We start from the raw sequence: 22,638 nt of genomic DNA, 5'->3' as shown, positions 1-22,638 counted from the left end.
TGCATGCATTGTTTTTTCTAATACACTCTACCAAACGACCCGTAAGTGTATTTGAGAGCAAATGCACAAGAGGCTAACTAGCTTCTCTGGTCCATTAATACATAAAATTGTACTCAAGCCATTAATTCCATATTTCTCATAATAGGCCCTACACTATGCTCTGTAAGAGCTACAATGTTAAGAATAAAATCATGTTGCAAGTAGAAAGATCTTTTGCTTCAAACATATTTTCATAGATTAAAGGAATTAACAGCTGCTGCCAGAGTGACTTTCTAATAATATCTGCTAACTGATCATCTAGTAAGCAAAACATGCTGTGATGCACCCGTTTCAATCTTTTGTCGAATGAATTGACAACCTACTATTATATGATTCATTTTTACACGAAATGCAGCCTGATTGTCACAAATCGATTTAATTGATGCATCTCTTTCATACCTTAACTCTTTGAGAAGTTTTATTGAAGCAAGATGGAAATTTTGAGACTATGCTTGAAGATGGCAATCAAAAGAATATAAAGTTTTTCATCAGAAAAATATATCCCTTTTCGCTAAAGGAATATTATCTATGCTTCCATTTTTTACTGTATATTTACATGTGTAAAAAGTGAAACTGGCACGGTCCTTTTAAAGTTTTTTTCCCTGATTTCTACATTATTGCTACTTTACCAGATATTAACCTTGAATCAGCTAAAGGAGTGCATGGGTGGAATATCACTTTTAGAAGATTATTATGTGATTGGGAATTGGAAAGAGTCGTGGACTTGTTCAAGACCTTGGAATCTTTCCAAGCTTCAAAGAATCTGAGGATACGTTGTGTGGGAAATCTGGAAGTGATGGAGTCTACACTGTCAAATCTACAACTTCCAGATTACACAAAATGCACAATTTGACTGGTGGGAAATGGAAGTTCATCTGGAAGACTAAGGCCCCTTACAAAGTCTTATGTTTTTCTTGGCTTGTATCAAGAGAAGCATGTCTCACTCAAGAAAACTTAAGACGAAGGGGATTTCATCTATGCTCTAGATGTTGTATGTGTGGTGCTGCCAGAGAAAACAATAGCCATCTGTTTCTACATTGTCCTATAACTGGACAATTGTGGCGACTTTTTTTGAACTTGGTACGACTAAGATGGTCTATGCCAGCAACAAGCTGTGATTTATTGAAGTGTTGGAACTAAAATGGTGGTGCAGTGAGACAAAGGAAGTGGTGGAAACTTGTCCCAGCTTGTATATGGTGGGCAATTTGGAAGGAGAGGAACTACAGAATTTTCGAAGACAAGCAACCTATGCAGAAAGTCAAGATGAATTGTATTCTTTTGTTTCTTTTTTAGTGTAAAGAAAACTACGTAGAGGAGACTGAATCACTAGTTGATATGATAGGTTCCTTGTGAAGCTGTAGTCCTAAGCATGGTTGGGTTTTTGTAATTGTAAATAGCACTATCATGGTGCAGATCTAATTCATATATATATACACACACACACATGTTACCAGTCTCAAAAAATAAAATGTGAACTTTTATAGGTCATCACGTAAGTCACTGTCAATATTTAGTTCACTATATTTTATTAAAATTGGATGCAATTATCCATAAGAATACCCCTCAAAGTGAACCAGCTTTTCTCTTTCCAGCTACTTATAAATCCTGAATGAGTTATAGAGATCAGGAATAGCAAATTATTCAATTTGCTACAAAATGACTAACCCGAAGTTGGAAAGGATGCCAATTAGGCGTAAAAGCTTTTTGGAAAAGTAAGGCTCCTTCAGAACTTCCATGAGTGCCAAATCAGGATTCATACCATCTGCATGAGAAACATATGTTAGACCAGTAATACAGATGAAAACACCATATGTATACTTGGCAGCAACACAAGACATTCCTAAGAATCTCTATGTGGGCACGGATCAGTATTTAGGCCTATATTTGCAGGAATTGTCTTCAGCTTAAGCCCTTAGTCTTCATTTAAAGGATCCTAAAGGACAGAAAATATTCAAAATCAAGTGTGAACTTTCTAGAGAGAGGTAAAAATGAGGTGTAGAAAGATCACTCTGCTAGTCCAATACTAAAAGATTCATCATACTTATTCATTTTGATCAATATCAGCATCAGTCTGATATTATAATCTGTTGACTTGCCCCCTAGGCTTAGCTCTCTGTGGTGGGGTGTTTTTGCTAGGTGAGATAATGAGACTAGATCTCTGTGGTGGGGTGTTCTTGCTAGGTGAGATAATGAGACTAGCTCTCTGTGGTGGGGTGATCTTGCTAGGTGAGATAATGCGACTTTATTTAGGCCTCTTTTCAGCATATTCCATTGTAAATGAGCCATGTAGATTGTAAGGCTTCTATATAATGTTTGTATAGGCCCTTGGGCAGATCCATCCTTTGTAATCTTGCATTTGAGATATCATAGGAAAGGGATCTTGCCTCTCATATCTTGTGTTCCCTTTACTCGCATCATTATCTTTGTGTGTGTGAATCTATATCAAGAACTCCTTATACTGTTGTGTGTGTTAGGACAGAAGCTTTGAGTAGCACATCGGCTATTGTCACACTCTGCATAGTATTGCCAATTTCCCCTGACAAAACACACTTCATTTTTGGCAAAATCCACGACAAACACCTAGGTGCACTTTCCACTGCATCTAACCTCAATATTTCCACCCGCAATGTCTACATTCCATTCTACAGTCCCTATACACTGCTAAAAGATCCATGTAAATCTGGATTGATGTAAATTTCATTTACTCATTTTAGGTGGACTAGTCCTCCCCCCTATATGCTTCTTTGTCATCGGTGGAATGTGTTGTGCTGTCAAAGAGCATGAAAGGATAAGAATCCAAATTTAGCTTTTGGAGAAGGAACACCCTGCTCAAGCCGTGAAATGCCTTAAATTGATTCACAAGTCCAAATCAAATATCTTGATCTCTAACAAGTCAGACGATATGATCAGAGCCTTCTAATTTCATTTCTAGAACCAAATAATCCATGATCAGGCCAGTAAATCTTATCCAAACTGGAACTCATAAGAATCATTGTAATGATTGTAAGAACACAAATAGCTACAAAACAGGAAAGCGCGATAGAATAAAACATACCTTTAGCACAACCAGAAGTAAAGACTGTGTCAACCTGACTCAGATATTTGTCACACAAAGAGTCATCGTTAGCATTAACTTCAGCTTCCACCATTTGATGGCGCTCATGGTGATCCCCCTTTAAAAGAATGCAACTAGCCTTCACCAAAACAAGGATGGAACTCAGAATTTAATTTTCCAACTGTAAATCTTAAAGGTTAGAAAAAGATAAATCGCGATTTCTTCCCTGTGAATTAGAAGTGTTCAAATTATGCTTATCATGACTAAGGAACCCAACAAGATTCTAGATTTTCATGCAGTGTCATATTCTACTGAAATTAATGACTCTTTAAGATCGAGAAAAGCTGTAATATCATAACTAGAGCAATGCATGTGGGCTCTCCAGCTGAAATGCTTAATAAATATACACAAAAAGTACGCATGCATATACAAAAAACTGAAGGGTCTACACCTATCTGCCAAGAATTCTATGTCAGGTCAAGAGAATCTATAAAGTGCACAAACTCGCAGCACTAACTTGTTTCTGAAACTTTTCAAACCCGTCTGCATACTCTTATTTTAGTTTTGCAGAGTGCCGAGGAGTCTGGTCAAGTGTTGAGACTATAGCATGTGTTTGAAATTGCACTTAAGTCAAAAGACCATTTATACTGATTGACTGTTGGGGGTATGGCAACGTGGGCCAGGTCTTCCCCTGCTCCTTTTTTACCAAACATAATTGGGAACATGTGTAAAATTCGAGCTCAATAAAGTTTCTCATTCTATTTTTAAAACTCAAGAAATATGAAAGATCAGGGCTTGCGAAATGGGTCTTGGGGGATAAACAACAAGAAGTGCGACAAAACCTGTAACGCCCCCAAAACACCTAGGTTTTCCAGAGAAAAAATTAGATGTCCATGCAGTCTCTTGAGCATCTTTTTCGTGTTCCTGAGAGTGCTGTCAACTGCTTTCTTGTGAAGCTCCTTTACACACTGTCAAATCATGAATACACCACAGAGTATTTAGTCAAAGACTAATAGAAATAGCCATCTTAATTTCTGACCAGATAATACCTGGTTCTTTATCTCTTCAAGCTTCTGAGAATAAGCCTTCGTAAGATATGAGGAGCCAGGACCATAGCGGTACACATTCACCTTGGGTGATGCAACAAACTGTTCCAATTCGTCCTTGTCTTCAACAGAATACACCTGTGGTTATATATAGACGAGAAATTAAACTATACAACTGTTAATGTTCCTCTTTCCCTCTACCCTCCCCCTTCTGCAACACAAAACGGGAAGAAGTCCAAAGCAGTGTAGGTAAGACCTTGAGATAGTAAGCACTAGTTGGACTTGGGCAACCAAGAAGGAGAAATATGGTGAAGATGAAACCAGTATAGGCATGAACAAAGGATGGCAGCTAAGCCCAGCCAGGCCAAGTAGGTAAATGCTGCCAGGCTTGGCAGCCGTACTTTGTTACCTAACAATAAAATACCCACAACGAGAGACCTAGGATAAAAAATGATAGCTACGGAAATTGGAATCAAATCTTAAGACAGTTCTTAGCAAATCCTAGAACTAATAAACTTATGACAGAAATTCATCCTTCACAAGCAACTTCTATTGGACTTCATTTGTTACCACAATAATGATGTGAGGCAACTCTGATATTTATGGTTATCTTTCTTTCATAAGAAAAAGTAAAATTATTTGATTGATCATAAAAAATAGTTTCTGTATATAATAGTAGCACCTTAGAACGGAGTAAGGTCTCAAGGCCTTCAACAGTAGCACCTGCAATGGTAAAAATATAACATAATGACTGAGAGCTGAGGAGTGTCCAAACAACAAAAGTAGCTTAAAGGATAGATATACCAGTTAAGCCTGGCAGAATGAACAGTATTGAGAGCAAAGATCAGATAGCAAGAACTATCAATCCGTTACCACAATTGATCAATGCATGTCATGGAAAGCAGGGTTTCATTCCACAAAACCCAGATATCAGGTGAGTTTTTTTTCACGAGTCAGAAAATCAGAAAACTTGCACTCATTTTCAAACTTATTTTCTGATAATACCTCCTTCAACTTCTGTTGATCCCATTTTTAAATAGAATTCATACAAGTCATGACTTTCTCCAAACAGAAATCATTTACGTATATGCATATTGTCATGTGTAAGGGGGTAAAATTTTAACTATCTGCAGATGAGAGACATAGAGACAGTTTTCAGTCATACAAGGTTAAAATTAGACAGCCACAATGAACTACAGCTTATCTGTCAATGATGAACAGCAAAGCAGTCCCCAATTTGTACTTCCAAAATCAATGAGTTAAAGGTAACATCTAAAAGAGATACTTCGAGATTCCTTGAAAAGAAAAGATCAGGTTAATATTGTAAGTCCGAAGTACAGCCAAAATGGAGTAGAGATCCTGCTGGTACCATACATCACAACCATATGTTACTGATTAACATAGACTGCCTCCCAATTTATTGTCAGCATACAGTTTTCAGTGTCTATTTGATCAATTTTACATGGAAAAGAGATGTAGATGCATTCATCACTCCAAAGTAATAGTTAAAGATCTCACAAGTTGGAAAAACTTTTTCATTTGGAGTGTAAACAATTGTCGAAAAAATTGACTCCTGAAAAACCAAAAAAAGAGAAATGAATCTAGGAGAAATGGTTTTCTGGAATCTGGATGACATCCACACATAATTTTGCCGAAAATTATTATGTAAACCTATTTGTCAAATTTCAAACACAAGGCAACATACAAATTACTCATGACCTATAAGCTGAATGGATCCAGCTAGTTAGAGAAAATTAGGACATCTTATTACTGCATGAATTCATTGGCACAATAATATTACCTTTCCCTGATATTGGAGATGCAGTCATGCCAAATATACGGGGCCGTTTTACTACATCAGGTTTGTAAAATATCTGTCCAAGAATAATACACATGAATAACTAGGCTACTATATACAAAACGAAGCATGTTTGCCAGCGTATAACACCAGAGCAGTTAATTACCTTCATAATCTCCGCATAAGGATGATCGCTCTCAACTTGTGCATAATGACACTCATCAAATATCAGAAGAGCAATAAATTCAATCCTGATATAGCAGTGGGAAAGATTATGTAGCAGTATTTGAGGGGTCATAACAAGGACCTGAACAAACAACATGCAAATTTGTTGGTCAAAACGTTCAGAAAGTGGCAAACAAAGATATAGTATAATAGTCAGCCATTCAGCAATATTCACACTCATCCACAGTCCAAAAAAGAAAGGACCTAAGATGATAAGACAACAATATATAACACATGGTTCAATCACTCTATCTTGGTTCCCAAGGTTGTCACTCCATCTTTCCAACTGCTAGGTCACCCACTTGGGCAGCTACACTTCGTATTTCTTCAGAAGATTTAAGTGGAATAGCATATACTCATAGCCATTGAAACTTGGAAAAGAATGACTGATGCAGTCCAATTTCGGAATGAGAAAACAGCCAACAATAGATTTTTTGGGAATAGTAGGACCTTATAAGAAATTCTGGAAAAATATTCCAATTGGAGAATTTTCACCTAGAAGGAGATAAAAAAGTTCAAAAGCTTTTTTTTGTGGTTGGAGGACTGACAGGTAAACGTTCAGAATTAAAGGCATTATGAAACTGTGGCACTCCTCTGCCAATGTTTTAATCAAAAAGTGATTGACCATGGGAAGCTACTAATATAGTAATACCTTAGAACAAAGCATAAAATCTCTTGATCCTACAAAGGGTAGACACAAAATATATATTCCCATTCTCTCGCTATCAAGCAAACATCTGAGATTTGTCACTTCATAAGATCATTTCCTCGCGTTCAAAATCTCAATTTAGATGAAGATATTCCAAACTGTGCAGTAAGTTGCAAACCTTAATCAATTAAATATTTAGGAGGCAAAGAAAAGATACAAGAATTACTTATATAATCTAATCCAGATGTTGTGATTAACACAGGAAGAGAGAAAAGTAGATAGGAAATATTCCTTTTGTTAAGGAAAGTAAGAGTATTGATTACTGCAAGAGTTAGATCAGCACAAAGATACTGTCTTATTGCAGGTTTGTACAAATATTCCAAGTATATGGGAGATAATTTAGTGAACATCAGTTATTCGGCTTTTTTTGTCACCCTTACATCAGTTACTCAAATTTCAATTATTAATTGCACTAAAATCTCTACTAGGGAGTTCGTATATCAAGAATTCCTAAGCTTCTGCCTCAAACAAATAACACTGATGGGATAATGTATATCATTAACAAAAAAGATCCTGCAGACTTACCTCATACTGTTCCATTTCTTTCTCCCAGTCTTGGTGGCTCTTCAAATGCTTTGATTTGCCACAGTATGTCCCAACTTTGAAGTCAATAGACTCCTCTATGACCTTGGCTTGCTTTTCCAATTTCAGAAGCACATGAAAAAGCAAATAACCTTTAGGCCAATATATTATGAAGTTGCAGATACACTTTTAAATTCCCCACCCTGCCCCAACAAAGAAAAATACACACAGAAAAACAGAATGAGTTTAATAGGAATACAATTTCAATGAAGAGAAAATTAGTTAGACATAACATATGACATTCTAAATCGAAGAGTGCTTTCTGGTTCTCTGAGTTGCAAAACTGTAGGCCTTTTTCATGCCAATCACTTGACCAGTTTTCAGCAAAATCAGAAATATCCATGCATGTAATTAAATTAATTCTGACTAGCCTGAAACACCCTAGTGTTTATATATATGTGAAAAATATTGATTACATACTAGCCACAAATCAATAATAATTTCTATCAGAAAATATGATAAACAAAAGGAGCGACATTTGGACAAAAGGAGCGATGACATCCGAACAGTAGACGAAAGATATGTGATGCCATTGAAGCAACAGCAAGCGCAATGATATGGACGTGGTCATCCAAAAGGAAACACTTATGCTTAAAGCTCTCAAATACAGCCTCAATAGTAGGGAAGATATTTGATATTCAGCCATTTGATTTAATGTATAGTAGTTCACATCCTTGATATCAAAAAATTTAAAAAGTTAAGAAAAAAAAATAAAGAAGAAAACCTGTTGCACCAATGCCACAGTGGGAGCAAGAAACACACAAATGCTCTTCTGGGGTTTCTTTATTAAGTGCCCCATCTCATAGATAAGCAAAACGGCAATATGGGTTTTCCCACAGCCCGTTCCCAGATATACAACAACATTCTCCTCTAATGCTTTTTTACAAAGATCCATCTGATACCTGATAAGAAATAAAATCAGTAAAATCATATTATAAAATCATCAAAGGCGCCTATTTTTTTGTTTATGCCATATTTGCACATCATTTTTCAGCTAAATAATGTAGTTAAATTCTGAAATCGTATGATAATTTACAAAGATTTTCAGGCGTTTGAAAGTTCAAATGTTTTATTGTAACAACACCTTAACAAGTACTAAAGAAGGTACTAGGAGAATACCAGAGGAACAAGTTCTTTCAACTAAATATTGAAGCAATACATCAGATCAAATAGTGAAACAAAATCAGTTACAACATTTTTCTTTGACCACAAATAGAAACTACTCAACACCAAGCCTTTACATGAGAAATGTGTTCCTTTTTTCTCTAACCAATTCCAGAAAGTACGACTAGACACTGCCATCCCAGTAGAATCTGCTTCACAAAAAATTGTACCAGCTATTTAAGGCCTGTTTTATGCTTCCTAGCATGACAAATTGATTTCCAAAACTTCCCAGAAACAAAAAATCAACTCTGCCTGATGAAAATGCAACAGAGCAGCAAGTGATCAACTGATTCAGCCACTTCTTCACATAAATACATTTACTGCAAATGACAAAACCATTTCTCTATAGGTTTTCATGAGTGAGACAGGCACCATGAGTTGCAGTCCAGGTGAAGCAAGCCACTGTGAGGGTGTAACAGTCTTCAAAATATTCCGTCATGGCAAATTTTCATAGTTCCTTCCCATTTTCAGTAAAACAAAATTGTAGCATGCAAATGCTTTAACCTTCCAATTTAAAGAATCTTCTATCTGTTGATCATTGAGACTTCTTCTCAATATAAGATCCATACACCAGAATTTTCATAGTTCCCTCCCATTTTCAGCAAAAAAAATTGTAGCATGCCCTGACAGAAAATGCTTTTAACCTTCCAAAGTAAAGAATCTTCTATCTGTTGATCATTGAAACTTCTTCTCAATATAAGATCCATACGCCAGAAGACTAGTAGACAACTATAGTGCAATTCTTGTTGATGGTAATTATATAATGTATATAAGTCAGGGAATTTCTCAAATAGAAGAGTATCATCAGACCACTTCTCAGCCAACATTTTAACTCTCTTGCCATTTCAAACGTTTAACTTAACATTATCAAAGTGTAACAACCCAACCCCCTTTTATTTTTCATAAACTAATATTGTTCTATTCCTCAGCATTTTAATAAAGAGTAGTTAAACTAAAAGAAGAAGAATAAAACTGATTTACAGGGCTCATAATAAATAATAAATCTACCAGATCATCTACTTCCTCTATACATTGATCTTTGCACCAAAAATAAAAAGATACAATGCAATTCCATTTCACTCAGTACAGAATTGAATCTATCTTCAAAACTTCTTCCACTCCTTTCCTTCCACACTGTCCACCGGATGCAAGCAGGTATCACCCTCCACCATTTCTTCTGACTCTTGCTCCCACCACTTTTAATCCAGTAACTCACTAGGTCTGCGGTATGTTCTGGCATGGTCCACTTGACTTCAGTGAGGCTGATAAAACGGCCTACAGTTGAGATGTAGATTTACAGTGGAGGGACATGTGACTGTTTGTTTCCTCTACTTCATTACACAAAAAACACCTAGGGAGTACAGGCATTCCCTTTCTCTTGAAAGCTTCTATTGTCAAACAAGCCTTCCCGACCACCAACCAAGAGAAGCATTTCACTTTTGTTGGTGCTACTGCTATACTTACCGAAACATACTTTCATAAAGTTGAACTTCCTCCAGCTTCTCCACCATTTCCTCTCTTGTATATTCTGTTGACGGAAAAGACACCATTTTCACTATGTATCCACTTTATTGTGTCAGGGACAGTTGAAATACATGTAAAGACTTCAATTTCCTTCAATGGTTTTGCCACTCTCACCGCCTCCCAATCATTCAAATACCTCCTAAAGAAAAAGTTGCAATCCTGGGATGTCCAACAGTCCTTACAGTAGCATTTGGATGGTACACGGGGAGAATAGATCAGGATAGGATTCTCTAAAAAGGATTTGATCAATCCAGACATCTCTCCAGAGCCTGATTATTGCACCATTCCCACTTTAAATGGGGCGTCCTCTTCCCGCTTATGCCATAATGCTCTTAAAGATCACCAAACCACAGCTCCATATTTGTTCACCACGGTTCAGTCTGCCCATATTCGCATTGAATTACCTCTCCACAGTGAAAAGTATTCACCATTATACCTCCATAACCACTTTATCAGTAAGTTATAATTGTGTAACCTCAGATTTCTGATGCCAAGCCCCCCAACTTCTTGCTCAGCTGGACAATTTTCCAGTTTACCAAGTTATACCCCTTACACTCTTTGTTGACTGGCAACAAGAAGTCCCTTTTCAATTTTTCAAGCCTTTTGTCCACCTTAGAAGGTATTGGAAAAAGAGACATCATATAAGTTGGTAGAGAATCTAGTACTTTGTTGATTAAAATGATCTTCCCCCAATGGACAAGTATTGTGCCTTCCATTTAGCTAGTTTTTTCTCCGTCTTCTCCAAAATGTCATCATATTTCTACTGCTTTATGTTTATTACCCAAAGGCATACAACTCAACCCTCTTTTGGAATATTTGAGTGCCATTTCATGATTTAAGACAACCTATAGGTTCATATAATGTTTTTGGACTTATTGGCATGTTTGGATTGGGAACCGAGACGCTCGGAGGTGTTTCTGCACCAGTTAGGGTCAATTAATTGCAGATTTTTCTGTTGTTGATGCCTTCCTCTATCACGATCGTGGAACGAAAAGGTTCAACACAAAAATAAGGTCATAGAGTGCAAGTGTGAAGGTTGAGGGTCAGGTCAACTCCTGTCGAGCTCTCTACACGACCACGTTGCAAGCCTGAACTTGACTGTATTGCAAAAGCGAGCCAAGGGATGTGAACGTAATAGAGGACTTGTAGCAGACTAAAAGTTGCTATGAGACTTCAGCATCGTTTTTAACAAGGAATTTGGGATTTTGAGTAAGAGGTTCTCGGTCTTGGATTATAGAGATTCAGAGTTTCAACTTTCAACCTCATATTCGAGGTATTGATTCCTTATATTGGACCCATGATTAGTCGTGATTTTCATAGAACTTGAACCACGAAAACATGTGATTTGAGATATCAAATTGGGGAATATGGCCTAAGCCCTAAAAGGATGCATTTGGACTTTTGACCGACCAGTTGCTATCAAAATATGATTTTGATTATAAAATGGGATTCCATAGCTAATGGGTAACGTGTACATGTAATTTATTTTGCTATTTAAATTGTTGATGTGAGGAAGAATTTTGAATTGACCTTGACCCCGAAGTGTCTTCAAATCATGGGATTAGTTCTCCTCGGCTAATTTGGACCCATTATTTGTGATTTTGAATAGATTGAGGACAGAAGAGATTGTCTGAGAGGACTTCAGATATTCAAGTCAAGGGAAGTTCGCCATTTTCGAAGCAAGTGAGAGTTTAACTCTTAGCTTGCTTGATTTTCCTTAAAGCATGATGTATGGTGTGTTTATTTGCATTCAAACTGCCTTGTTCATGTGTGTGGACGAGCATTAGCTATGTTTGTGTAGTTGGCAAGTTGAGCTTGAGTGAGGAATAACTCATAGCACCACAACAGCTTTAGCAGTCAATCAACCTGTAGTCACATCATGTCTACTGTCACTACATACATTCATGATTTCAGTTTGTTCTACACATGTATTGCCGTGTTATTGTGTATGTATGCACTACAGGCGATTTCTAGGGACTTGCCTCAGGGAGTCAGGGGTAGGCTGGGAAAGCAAGTCGATAATCTTGTTGGTCCTTTAGACTCGCTGCTCGCGGTTACTACGTGTGTGCAGGTCAACAGGCGTAATTTAGTTGTAGAGCAGTGATTCCAATTTGATTCAGTCTTGTCCAATAGAGTTGAGCCACTACTAGACCGTGGAGGCAACTTCTCCTATTAGCAAACTATAGTACTTTGTTAATTTCAAGTTATGTCTCGTATTTTGTACTCATATTTAATAGCTCCATAACTTAAGTCCTTTTAGTGGGTTTATGGAATATTGGCCAGATATTCCGCTATACTTTCCTATCTAGTATATTATGCTTCCATAGGTTTATATATGTTTATTAATTTAGGCTTTGGACCTAACTCACACCCCAAAAGCTAGTTCATGAGGGGAGAATTGCCCAAATCCATATAAGGAGTCCATAATTGCCTCATCCCACCGACGTGAGGCTTAACAATATCAAATAGTTACGATTCTGCCATATATGTCTTTTTCATTCCGTAGACGCTTATGACCTCCTCATCTACGTCTTGCAGCCTTCTGCATTACAACCTTTACCACAGCGACGCTATCCATAGATTAAATTATTTTGTGGATTGGATTTCACTTGATTGTCTATGGTTCCATTGCATGTGCTTGGGGTAGAAATTTTGTATAAATGTATAGTCATGCTATTAAATATTTTTATTTCTAAGAGGTGGAATAGAATAACCTCGTTAAAGGATAATGATCATACGTTTGTAATGCATTGTACGCCTCATAATAAGTCTCCTCCTTCTACTCTTTCCCAGAAATCGATGACTATTCACAGCTATTACCTTGACACCAAAGAAGAGTTCAACCCAATGCTTTATTTCTATCCTACTAGATCCTTACTAATATATTGATTTTCCCATAACTAAATACTTTTGCCTGTAAATATTGCATATTTGATTCCATCCATACATCTATTTTCTTTCCTATGAATTATAATCTCAATAAAAACGCCAGCTCTTATTGTTCATATATTTTTTGAAACTGGTAACATTTGTATTTCATATAGTACTTAAGTAGTACTGAAAAACCATATTTACAAAAGCAGAAAGGGAGTATAATCTATCCAAAAACTGAACCAAATCTAAATGGATCCTAAAACATCTATGATTGACTCAGTTTCATTGGAGTAGACATTTGTACACCAAAAGCAGAACAACAAAATACACTTAAGCTTTACTTCCTGCAAGTTGTTGTTCCTATTCTCAAAACATCTCTCGTTTCTCTCCCTCCATATAGTCCACCAAATACTAGCAGGGGTCATCCTCCATCTTTCTTTGTTTGTAGCCCCAACTTCAGCCATCTCCCAACTGAATAGAGTCTCATCAATCTTGCTAGGCATACACCAAGATATGCCTCGGAGATTAAGGAAAATCTGTCACAGCTGCTCAGTAAAGTTGCAATGTAAGAAGAGATGTCTCACTGTCTCATTAGCCTTACCACATAAGGAACATCTGTTGCATAGAGAGATTCCTCTCTTGGCCAACAACAACAACAACAACATACCCAGTGAAATCCCACTAGGTGGGGTCTGGGGNAGATGTCTCACTGTCTCATTAGCCTTACCACATAAGGAACATCTGTTGCATAGAGAGATTCCTCTCTTGGCCACATTATCCAATGTCAAAACTTGTTCATATATTATGAGATGAATATACCATATCAATTCGTTATGTATGGATGGTGAGATTTTATTTACACGGGTATGGACGTATTGGTTCACGTAGAATACCAAAGGAGTTATTCATAGTCAAGCAAGTTCAATAATACCATTGTCATTGTTACAGATGTACAGGGTCGAGTAAGTAGTTTCTTGGTCCTCTTGCTACTTTTAGATTCAAAGGTACGAGAAAAGGATCATTGTTTGCTGCTCAAACCACAGCAACAAACGTTATCGGTATCGTAGTGGATCAAGGTATGCAACGAGCAAAAGTCACGGTAAAAGGTCCTAGTATTAGAAGAAATGCAATATTACAAGCTATTCGCTGAAGTGGTTTACTATTAACTTTCATACGGGATGTGACTCCCATGCCACATAATGGTTGTTTACCTCCAAAAAAAGTAGATGTGTGTAGAACTGAACATTGAAGAAATCCCAAGAGAAATAAAAGATTTGATGATCTAATCAAATAATAGTACTGCGGTTCAAGAGAAAGTATAGTATCTATTCAATAGTATTGTTTCATCTTCTCTTCAATATCAACATGTTTAGATTAGAGGTTTTCCTAATGGATAGTGGCTCATTGGGTGCCATTTCGTGTCTTGAATCATAATTTGGGTCGTGACACAAGATTTTTTCTTTTAGTTTAGCGAGAAAGGTAATTGCATCATAACGTTAGCACTAATGAAGTGCTAGAGTAATTACAAGCATGCACAAAACCAAAAGAAAAATCAATTTCTAATCTTAAATGGATTCTAAAAGGCTAAGTATTTTTTATGACAGAAAAATTCATCTAGCGTCAACTCTTAGAAGTACGGGAATAATAGATCTGCATCTCTACCCTTCTCAACTTAATGTCAGGCTTAGTTCGCACGGCACAGGGCCCGAACCTATGTCCTAAGTCTTAGAACTAACTGCAAAACTCATCTAGTGTGTAATACTTAGAACTAACAGCAACACTTACACTCAGGGATAATAGACCCTCCCTACCCTTCTCAACTTAAAAGTTTAAAACTTTTGTTTCAGAGCTGTAGCTTCAATGCATAATAAGGTGATCCTACATAGTTGAGCCTTAAAAAAATAACTACAGGTCAGGCAGGGAACTTATAGTGCTCCAATAATTCAATCATGGAGGACTACTAGTGCTTCGTGTGAAATATAAAGAATGAATTTGAATCTAAAGCCAAAAATAAGGGATCATTTCGATCTTTCTCTCTGTCTTTCTAAATTTCTCATAAACAGCAGCACAACTCAATTTTTATTTATTTTTTGAAAAATGTGGGTAGGGGAAGGAAACCAGAGGAGGGATTTCCAATTTACAATGTAGGGAATCCAACCCTCCCCCAACAAGTAGGCCAACCAACTAAGTTACTAACATTCTCGGCATAACTCAATTCAATGTGTGTATACATACACATATAATTGACAAAAATATATACTTCTATCTATCAATTTCGCACACACAAGGACAAGGTAGAACAGAGCACTCATACTCCATAATCCACATTTTTAGGAGAGAAACTCAAAAGAACTTACTTTCTAGCGATTTTTCTGGGATCTTTCTCAACTGAAACAGAGGAATGTTCGTCGTCATTGATTGACAGTACGGAAAGCTGGTTTGTGATCAGTGAAGGTTCAGCACTCGGTGAACTAGTGGTGCCATTCTCAAGTCCGCCGCTTCCCATGATGGCGGTGCAGAGTTGATCGGTGGTGGAGGAAGGACCGGCAGCAGAAAAAGGGGTTGATTGACTTCCAGTTGACTGAGCAGAAGACGAAAAGAGAAATTCTTACTTAGAGCAGTGGGTTTTCTCAGGTGCACCTTTTGAAAAAATACTGACCCATGTTCAATCATGTATCAGCATCCCATTGTCATTTCTTACCAAACTCCCTAATTTTATATCTTTACTCTCTTTTTATATATATATATATATTTTTATATTATATAAAATAAAAAAAATTCTCGTTGCAACAGGGGAAGGTATTATTTGCTAGATTTCGTCACTACGGAGACTTGATTCGATATTTGTGGTTGTTATAGGTTAGGACTTATATAATGTTATTCTATTTCTATATATAGGTATGCCATAATGATAAGGAAACTCTCTCGCTATGGGTAGTTGCTGTTTGTGAGAAGTGTCTAGTTTCATATACCATCAGGTCGAACTTTAACTATGTTGTATTGTTATAGAATTGGAGACTTTCAATGTGAATGCGCTAGTGCTCCTTTGATTTGAGGACAAGTTATGTTGAGTTTATCTAGTGATTAGCATATTTGGAATTAATTATCATGGTATTGTTTTTTTGTTGTTTAGTTTATTATATTAAAATAACATGCATGTATAATTTCAAAGAATAAGTTGTTTGTTTATAAAAAATAAAATAATTACAAAGGACCTCATCGACATTTTTCTCGTTTTCATTGTTTTATTCTTAAATGACTAATTCCACAATTATCTTATTACTAATTATTAATCCTGATATAACTTATTTTAAGATTAAGGAGTAACTAAATAAGTAATACAACGTAATTAAAAATTTATTCCGCAACTATCTACGTTTGTCCAACTGGCAACCACCAAATGTCCAACGTAACAATTGAATCGTTAGAAAGCTCAAATGAATTATCCGTTTCCATATAACCCGAATTTCGGGTTAACGGGTTTTGCTTAAACCTTAGCGACTTGCAAAACCAGACACCATTACCAATACCTCTACAGGTTCTTCAATGGCGCTTGTAATCCAAAACCCATTTCTATTTTCTACAAAATTATCACAAAGTCGTGGCCTTTTACACTATTTTCCCAAAAGAGTGTCTTTTTCTTCTTCATTCTTATCTATCAGATGTTTTTCTGCTGTTTCACAAAAGCCCCTCAGGTTAGTAAATAATCCAATGTAGAAATATATACATTGAATTTTGATGTTTTTTTCTTTTTTTCCTGACTTGAGTTTTGTTTGGAATTGGATTTTATATTCAGATATGCTGTTCTTGGTGCTGGATTTGCTGGATTGTCTGTGGCTTGGCATTTGTTGCAAGTATCCCCAATTCCCCACTTTGTCTATACATATAGTTATTGCCTATGGAGTTCTACTTGCACTTTCTTAGGAGGCAACATAGTTAATAACTTTTTCGTTAATCCAAAGGTGAAAAGGCTTTTAAGTTATAGTGTTAGGCAGTGGCAGAGCCAGGTAGCGCCAAGGGGTTATCCGAACCCCACTGAAATTACATTGCTTATACATGTTTAGATTATGTTTTTTAATGTATATTTAGTAATGTTGACCCCTTTGGGTTTTTCGTGTGTTTACTTTATATTTTGAACGCTCTTAATGAAACCAATCCTATTAGGTTATGTTAGGTAATTACATGTAATTGTTTATAAGAAGTGGATTGGTAACCTGAGAAATGGGGTAATTAATTTGTAAAAAATATCTGGTGCATATATATTTAGTAGGCATTTGGACATGACTTGAGTGATATTGGTAAAATATTGTATTTTAAGTTAAGTTGAAAATGAGTATTTTGAAGTTGAAGTTGTGTTTAAACATGTATTTCACTTGAAAAGATATTGAAGTTTTCTGGGGGAAATTGAGTTCTCCTCTATCGGAAACAACCTTTCTATCCCACAAAGGTAGGATAGGGTCTGCATACATCCTGCCCTCCCCAGACGCTACTTGTGGTAAGTATGCTGTTGTTGTCCATGGGAAAATTTCTCTGGACCACTTTTTCAAGTTTGGAGTAAAAACTGAAACAATGTTTAACCAAACAGGTTTTTGTGGAATTTTCTTTTTTGAGAAGAGGCAAAAAAATAAATTATGTCCAAATGGGCCCGATCCTTCTTTTTACAAATTCGTTTTATCCAAGTCTAGAAATTCTTTATACCATTAGCATATATAACTTAGTTCCGTTGACAGATTAGTTTTATCTGTGAGTCTTAATGCTAAGTTACATTGGCAGCTTCTTTTTTCCTTTTCCGTTCAATTAGCATAGGCAGCTAATTACAGCTGCATCATTTTTATGTTGTATAGCAAAGTTCAGAGGAATCAAATTTTTGCATAGACATATACGATGAAGTTGGCATTGGTGGAGGTGCATCTGGAATGTCTGGTGGACTCCTTCATCCCTATTCCCCCAAAGGTACATGCGAACGGTTTTATCAGGAGGAGGCAACTCATTGGACTTCAGAGTTCTTCCTTCAAACTAGTTCCTTTTATTCGTCTCTTAGCATTCACTTAAAGATAAAATAATTTATTTTGATATAATCCCTTTCTGAGATTTTATTTTTTTTGAACATTGGTAAAGTTATAATCCCTTTCTGAGATTTAACTCACAATTTGCAGTTAAGCTTCTGTGGCGGGGAGAAGAGTGCTGGAAAGAAAGTTTAAAGCTTCTAAATGTTGCTGAAGATGCTCGATCTTCCAAGTCCTTAGACATGGTTATGCCCAAAACTGGCCTAAAAGAAGGCGACTTTATAGTCAGGAGAAGGTTAGTAGTATAAAACATGCAATATGTAAACTGCTAGGACGTCTCTTTTTTTTTTTGATAATAATAAGATCTCATTGATGTTTGCGCAAAAATAGAATACAGGGAGTATACCAAAATGTAGAAAACCTAGAAAAAGATATGTTTTTCTAATAACAACACCAAGTCTTATATACCTACAGGGATCTTATGGGGGCACCAAAAGGGAATAAGGGATAAGAGGCTAATCCTCAACTGTTCTGCCAAGACATTTGGTATATAATTTTGGGTATATTGGTAATAAATTCAAATTCTAGATGTAAAAATGTGATTCCTTTTCCATTTGATGTTAATATTTTCAGTTTAAATTACTGACAAAAAAGTTTAGTTTAAATAAATATTCACTGTTCCGTCCTGCTTAAAATTGTTTTGACATCCATTTATCTTTAGCATCAGATAAAGCATATCATTCTATTAGCAAATCGCTTGTTTCTGTTAACTTGTATGTTCTGCAGCAGTCATCACTCATGATTGAACTGCAGCAGCTTATCTGAGCTTACAAGTGAACCTTTTCTTTCTTTAAATATGTTCACTACCACAAGTTGGAAACTGTCACGTACATTGTACACTTTAGTCAACCCACTCCCCTATCTTTTGGTCCTTCATTGTGCTCATACTTTCTTTGTACTATATGGAAGAGGTATAACCATCTTTTTACAGTCTAAACATATTGGTTTTGAATGATCAACAGCGGACTCGTGAGACCAGTGCTCTCTGTGAAGAATATGCACATGATGAATGATGTGAGTGCATCAAATTATTACATGCAACAAGAAACTTATATGTAATTTCATGATTATGGGTAATTGTCTTCTTTTCCTTGAGTAGAATACTCAAAACTGCATTGCCAGCTGCAGAATTGAGTCGATTCACAAGGATGCTGCACAGAAGCTTGTACCTGATTTGTGTGTGCCCCTGGACTTAGCCTTCCATATGCCTGAAGCCGTGAATGTTAATCCTCAGAATTATCTTGAGGTTTGAAGGGAGAAATCCTGTAACTATAGAACTCTGAACAGGTCTTTTTCCTTTGTATCATTAAAAAAAATTTCTTACTTCTGATTCTCTTTCAGGCTCTCTACTTAGCATGCAAAACTTTTGTGAAATCCAAGTGCAGTTTGGGCATTTCATGTAAAGAGTTAAATTTGCACAAGGAATCAGTTCTTAATCTTCTAGAATTAGCAGGTATGCTATTGAATCACCTTAGCTTCCTCAGGTCCTTACAATAGTTTTGTATCACCAGAAAGAATGTAGCCAAGAAGTGGGTTCTCAATTCTCGTATTCTCTTTCCATGTTCTCCATTCAAGTTGTTAGGCTTCCTTTGGTAGTTCAAATGGGAGACTTCCCCGTATGAATATTTTAACTCAGCTAATTACTTGGTGAAAATGGGTCAATCTCCTTGCTTCTCATGTGGATTTTCAGATACATTTTTTAACTTTTGGGTCAGGCTGGAAGGTGATCCTAATTGTTATTCTGAAAAGCAGTTCCTGAGAAACTTTTGACAGTTCTGGTCTTTCAAAAAGATAGAAGATGCATTTGAACTTGGTGAACTTTTTTCAAGAAAGAGAAGTATGAGAATGTGCTTCATGAAGTGTTTCTACAACAGTTCCTAGTGAAAGTTCATGTGTAGATATGTTTTTGAAACAGTTTTTTGGTAACTAAAACAATCAATCAACTATGCCTCTTTATGATTAACTTGCTTTATACAACAGAACACGGGTAATACTAATTAATTTTGTTTCTCTAAGGTTATGAAAGCTAAATTAGAAGGTTGCACAATCACCCACATTTCTTGCTTCCCTAAACAAATAAGGGAAGTTAACTTTGTACTCCACTTCTAGCCCCACCAAAGATACTGTTGAGACAGACTTCCAACAATGAACACCTTTATCTTCTGTAGAGTCTAGTCAAGCTCGGAGTTGGAGTTTTGACCTATTATAGGGGTTTTCTCGCAGATTGTGCTAGTGTTTAGAGCAGATTGATTTATGAATTTAGATGGTTCTGTTTTTACATGATCTTGTCAAATCCTAATGATTAGCATATTCTTTTCAGGTGATTATGATGCAGTGATCGTATGTCTAGGTTCTGGAGCAGCCTTTCTTCCTGAACTCTCTGGAAGGCTTCCTTTGAGAACGTGTAGGGGTGTTATTGCTCACTTGCAGCTCCCTGATCACATCAGGTACATGTATAGGGGTGTTATTGCTCATTGAATATCGCCATTTTCTTGATATATCCTCATGTTGAGAAAAATGTCGATATTGGTTTATTTCTGTAGTATCCCCACTTATCATGAATATATTTCTGTAGCAATGTACTGATAGGTATATGGGAAGTACTGAATGTCCTATTTTTAGATACCTTGATATGAAGTCATAGGGAAGTACTGAATGTCCTATTTTTAGATACCTTGATATGAAGTCATATATTATACTTTGATGTACATTAGCCTCTCATGATTGTGATAGGCTAATTGTAACTACCTTCCCATTTTCGTGAACCCTGCATTTCACTCCATAGACCAAGGTGTGTCAAGGGAATCTTGTGCAGATGTTTTTTGAAACATGGACACAATTTAGACTATTAACCCGAATAGCTTATGCACAGCCAAAACTGCCAGGATATGGACTGCAACTGATCCAAACTTTCTTCGTGATGCTATTCCAGCGCCTTCTGTCCCTTTATTCTTCTTTCTAGATGAGAAATATTTGTAGAGTTTTATAAGAATTTGGGTAGATTGAGTTTATCCATTCTGATTTCTAACACGAGGGACTTGTGCTCAAGCCTAGATCAATTTTCAACCTATCATCATGTTCCAAGTTCAAAAAAAAAAAAACTCTCAAAACCTTTTTCATGTGTCCTCTTCCTTCTTTTTTTTTCTGTGTTGAGTATCCGGGGCACATAGTTTCTTGTTCAAACTATTTTAACATCCATTGCCTCCAACATGCAACTAATTAGAAGTATTTGTGAATGATAAACTTCAGAGAGGATTATCCAGAAAACAGCCCCTCTATACTTTCAGATGCATGGCTTGCTGTCCAAGGACCTCAAACATTGTATTTGGGGTCAACATGGGAATGGAAATCGAGGAATTTTTCAAGACACGTTCCCCAAGAAGAAGCCTCCAAAGCTCTTGCAGAGTTACTACCGAAGGCATCTGCTGTATATCCAGCTATAAAGAATTGGACCATAAAAGGAACATGTGCAGGGCTAAGGGCAATGCCGCCACTCACTGCAGAAGGATCACTTCCACTCTTGGGTTGTGTAGATGAATTCATTGGCGGCCCAACAGAATGTAAGTACTGGTTATTTACAGGGCTTGGTTCCAGGGGTTTGTTCTACCATGCTTTGCTTGGAAAACTGATGGCACAGGCTGTTCTTTCATGTAATGAAGACTTGATCCCTTCTGAATTAACATCATGGAAGCATCGAGTGAAGCAATAAAAGAGGATGCCAAATCTTATTATTATTTTCAATAATATTAGACTGGCACGGGCTCTTGATAAAACGACATGGATAGTGATGATTCATATAGTCGATCCCAACTTGCTTAGGATTGAGGCTTAGTAGTTGTTGTATAGAAGTAGTTTAGCAGTCTCCGACGTGTTCACTTCCTTTCTGGAGGGAAATGATAGTCTTGTTCGACTTTAACGACAAAACGTTGACGTTGTGTATTAGTGTAAATCAGGTTCTAATTTTGGAACCTAGACATTTGATTAACAGGCCATGTTTCTGTAGTTTTACCTGTATGTTCTTCAAGGTAGCTTTCAAAGAAATGTGATGGCAAAATTTACTGGAAGGATCATGTGTTAACTACTTTTAAGAGGAGTTGAGAGCTTATAATTTTGTATGGTTTACAGAAGATCTGTAAGCACCACAACATTCTGCTTTAAACCATATTTATAGAGATGATTAACATTTGGTTGACTATCAGAACTCAAATTCAATTGTTAAACTTTTTGACTATTATGTAATGTAAGAAAAGAAAGAAGTTTTTTATTGATTTTTGAACAGAATAAGAGAGAATGATTTGATCTCCATCACTTTCCAACCAGAGGTTTCTTTCCTTATGTAATTAAGTTCAAGCCTCATTTGCCTTCATTTTTTTCTTTAAAAAAAATAATCTGTTCCCTTCTTTTGTAACGTAATAACTGCTTCAAACCCAAATAATCCATTCATGAAAGCACTTGTCTCTCTTTGGTGGGCTTTTACCTTTCAAATAGAAGAGGGAGGTAATTGCAGTAGGAGAACCCTTAAACCCCTCAGATCACCCAACCTAGCTACCTGGATA

The 22,638-nt window shown here is 36.5% G+C and overlaps 2 protein-coding genes across 4 annotated transcripts in view; one reads left to right on the top strand and one right to left on the bottom strand.

The window, feature by feature from the left end:
• Nucleotides 1-15,670, bottom strand: part of LOC125875940 (dicer-like protein 4) — a 38,103-nt gene extending 22,433 nt beyond the window's left edge. The window contains exons 1-10 of one of the 2 annotated variants that reach the window (XM_049557013.1): nt 15,374-15,670; nt 8,179-8,356; nt 7,398-7,508; nt 6,105-6,245; nt 5,942-6,014; nt 4,823-4,863; nt 4,144-4,278; nt 3,937-4,062; nt 3,095-3,233; nt 1,705-1,801 (exon numbers count right to left, since the gene is read on the bottom strand). In XM_049557013.1, coding sequence (XP_049412970.1) covers nt 1,705-1,801; nt 3,095-3,233; nt 3,937-4,062; nt 4,144-4,278; nt 4,823-4,863; nt 5,942-6,014; nt 6,105-6,245; nt 7,398-7,508; nt 8,179-8,356; nt 15,374-15,522 — 1,190 coding nt within the window. In that variant the 5' untranslated portion in view covers nt 15,523-15,670. The remainder of the gene's footprint in view (nt 1-1,704; nt 1,802-3,094; nt 3,234-3,936; nt 4,063-4,143; nt 4,279-4,822; nt 4,864-5,941; nt 6,015-6,104; nt 6,246-7,397; nt 7,509-8,178; nt 8,357-15,373) is intronic. The other variant, XM_049557012.1, reaches the window with a different exon arrangement.
• A 773-nt stretch (nt 15,671-16,443) lies between these two features.
• On the top strand, nt 16,444-22,090 carry LOC125875948 (uncharacterized). Of its 2 annotated transcripts, XM_049557024.1 has the most exons (9): nt 16,444-16,711; nt 16,813-16,870; nt 17,861-17,969; nt 18,173-18,317; nt 19,045-19,096; nt 19,182-19,328; nt 19,424-19,535; nt 20,403-20,529; nt 21,332-22,090. In XM_049557024.1, exons 1-9 carry the CDS (start codon nt 16,563-16,565, stop codon nt 21,789-21,791), a joined length of 1,359 nt encoding a protein of 452 aa, XP_049412981.1. In that variant the 5' UTR covers nt 16,444-16,562; the 3' UTR covers nt 21,792-22,090. The 2 variants fall into 2 exon arrangements, with proteins under 2 accessions (XP_049412981.1, XP_049412982.1); XM_049557025.1 differs by lacking the exon at nt 19,045-19,096 and having other exon boundaries at nt 16,506-16,711; nt 19,205-19,328.
• Nucleotides 22,091-22,638: the final 548 nt, after the last annotated feature.

The sequence above is a fragment of the Solanum stenotomum genome, chromosome 9 (genome assembly GCF_019186545.1).
Source record: "Solanum stenotomum isolate F172 chromosome 9, ASM1918654v1, whole genome shotgun sequence".
Classification (NCBI taxonomy): domain Eukaryota; kingdom Viridiplantae; phylum Streptophyta; class Magnoliopsida; order Solanales; family Solanaceae; genus Solanum; species Solanum stenotomum.
The sequence above is the reverse complement of the archived record's forward strand: the minus strand, read 5'-3'. Positions and strand labels throughout refer to the sequence as shown.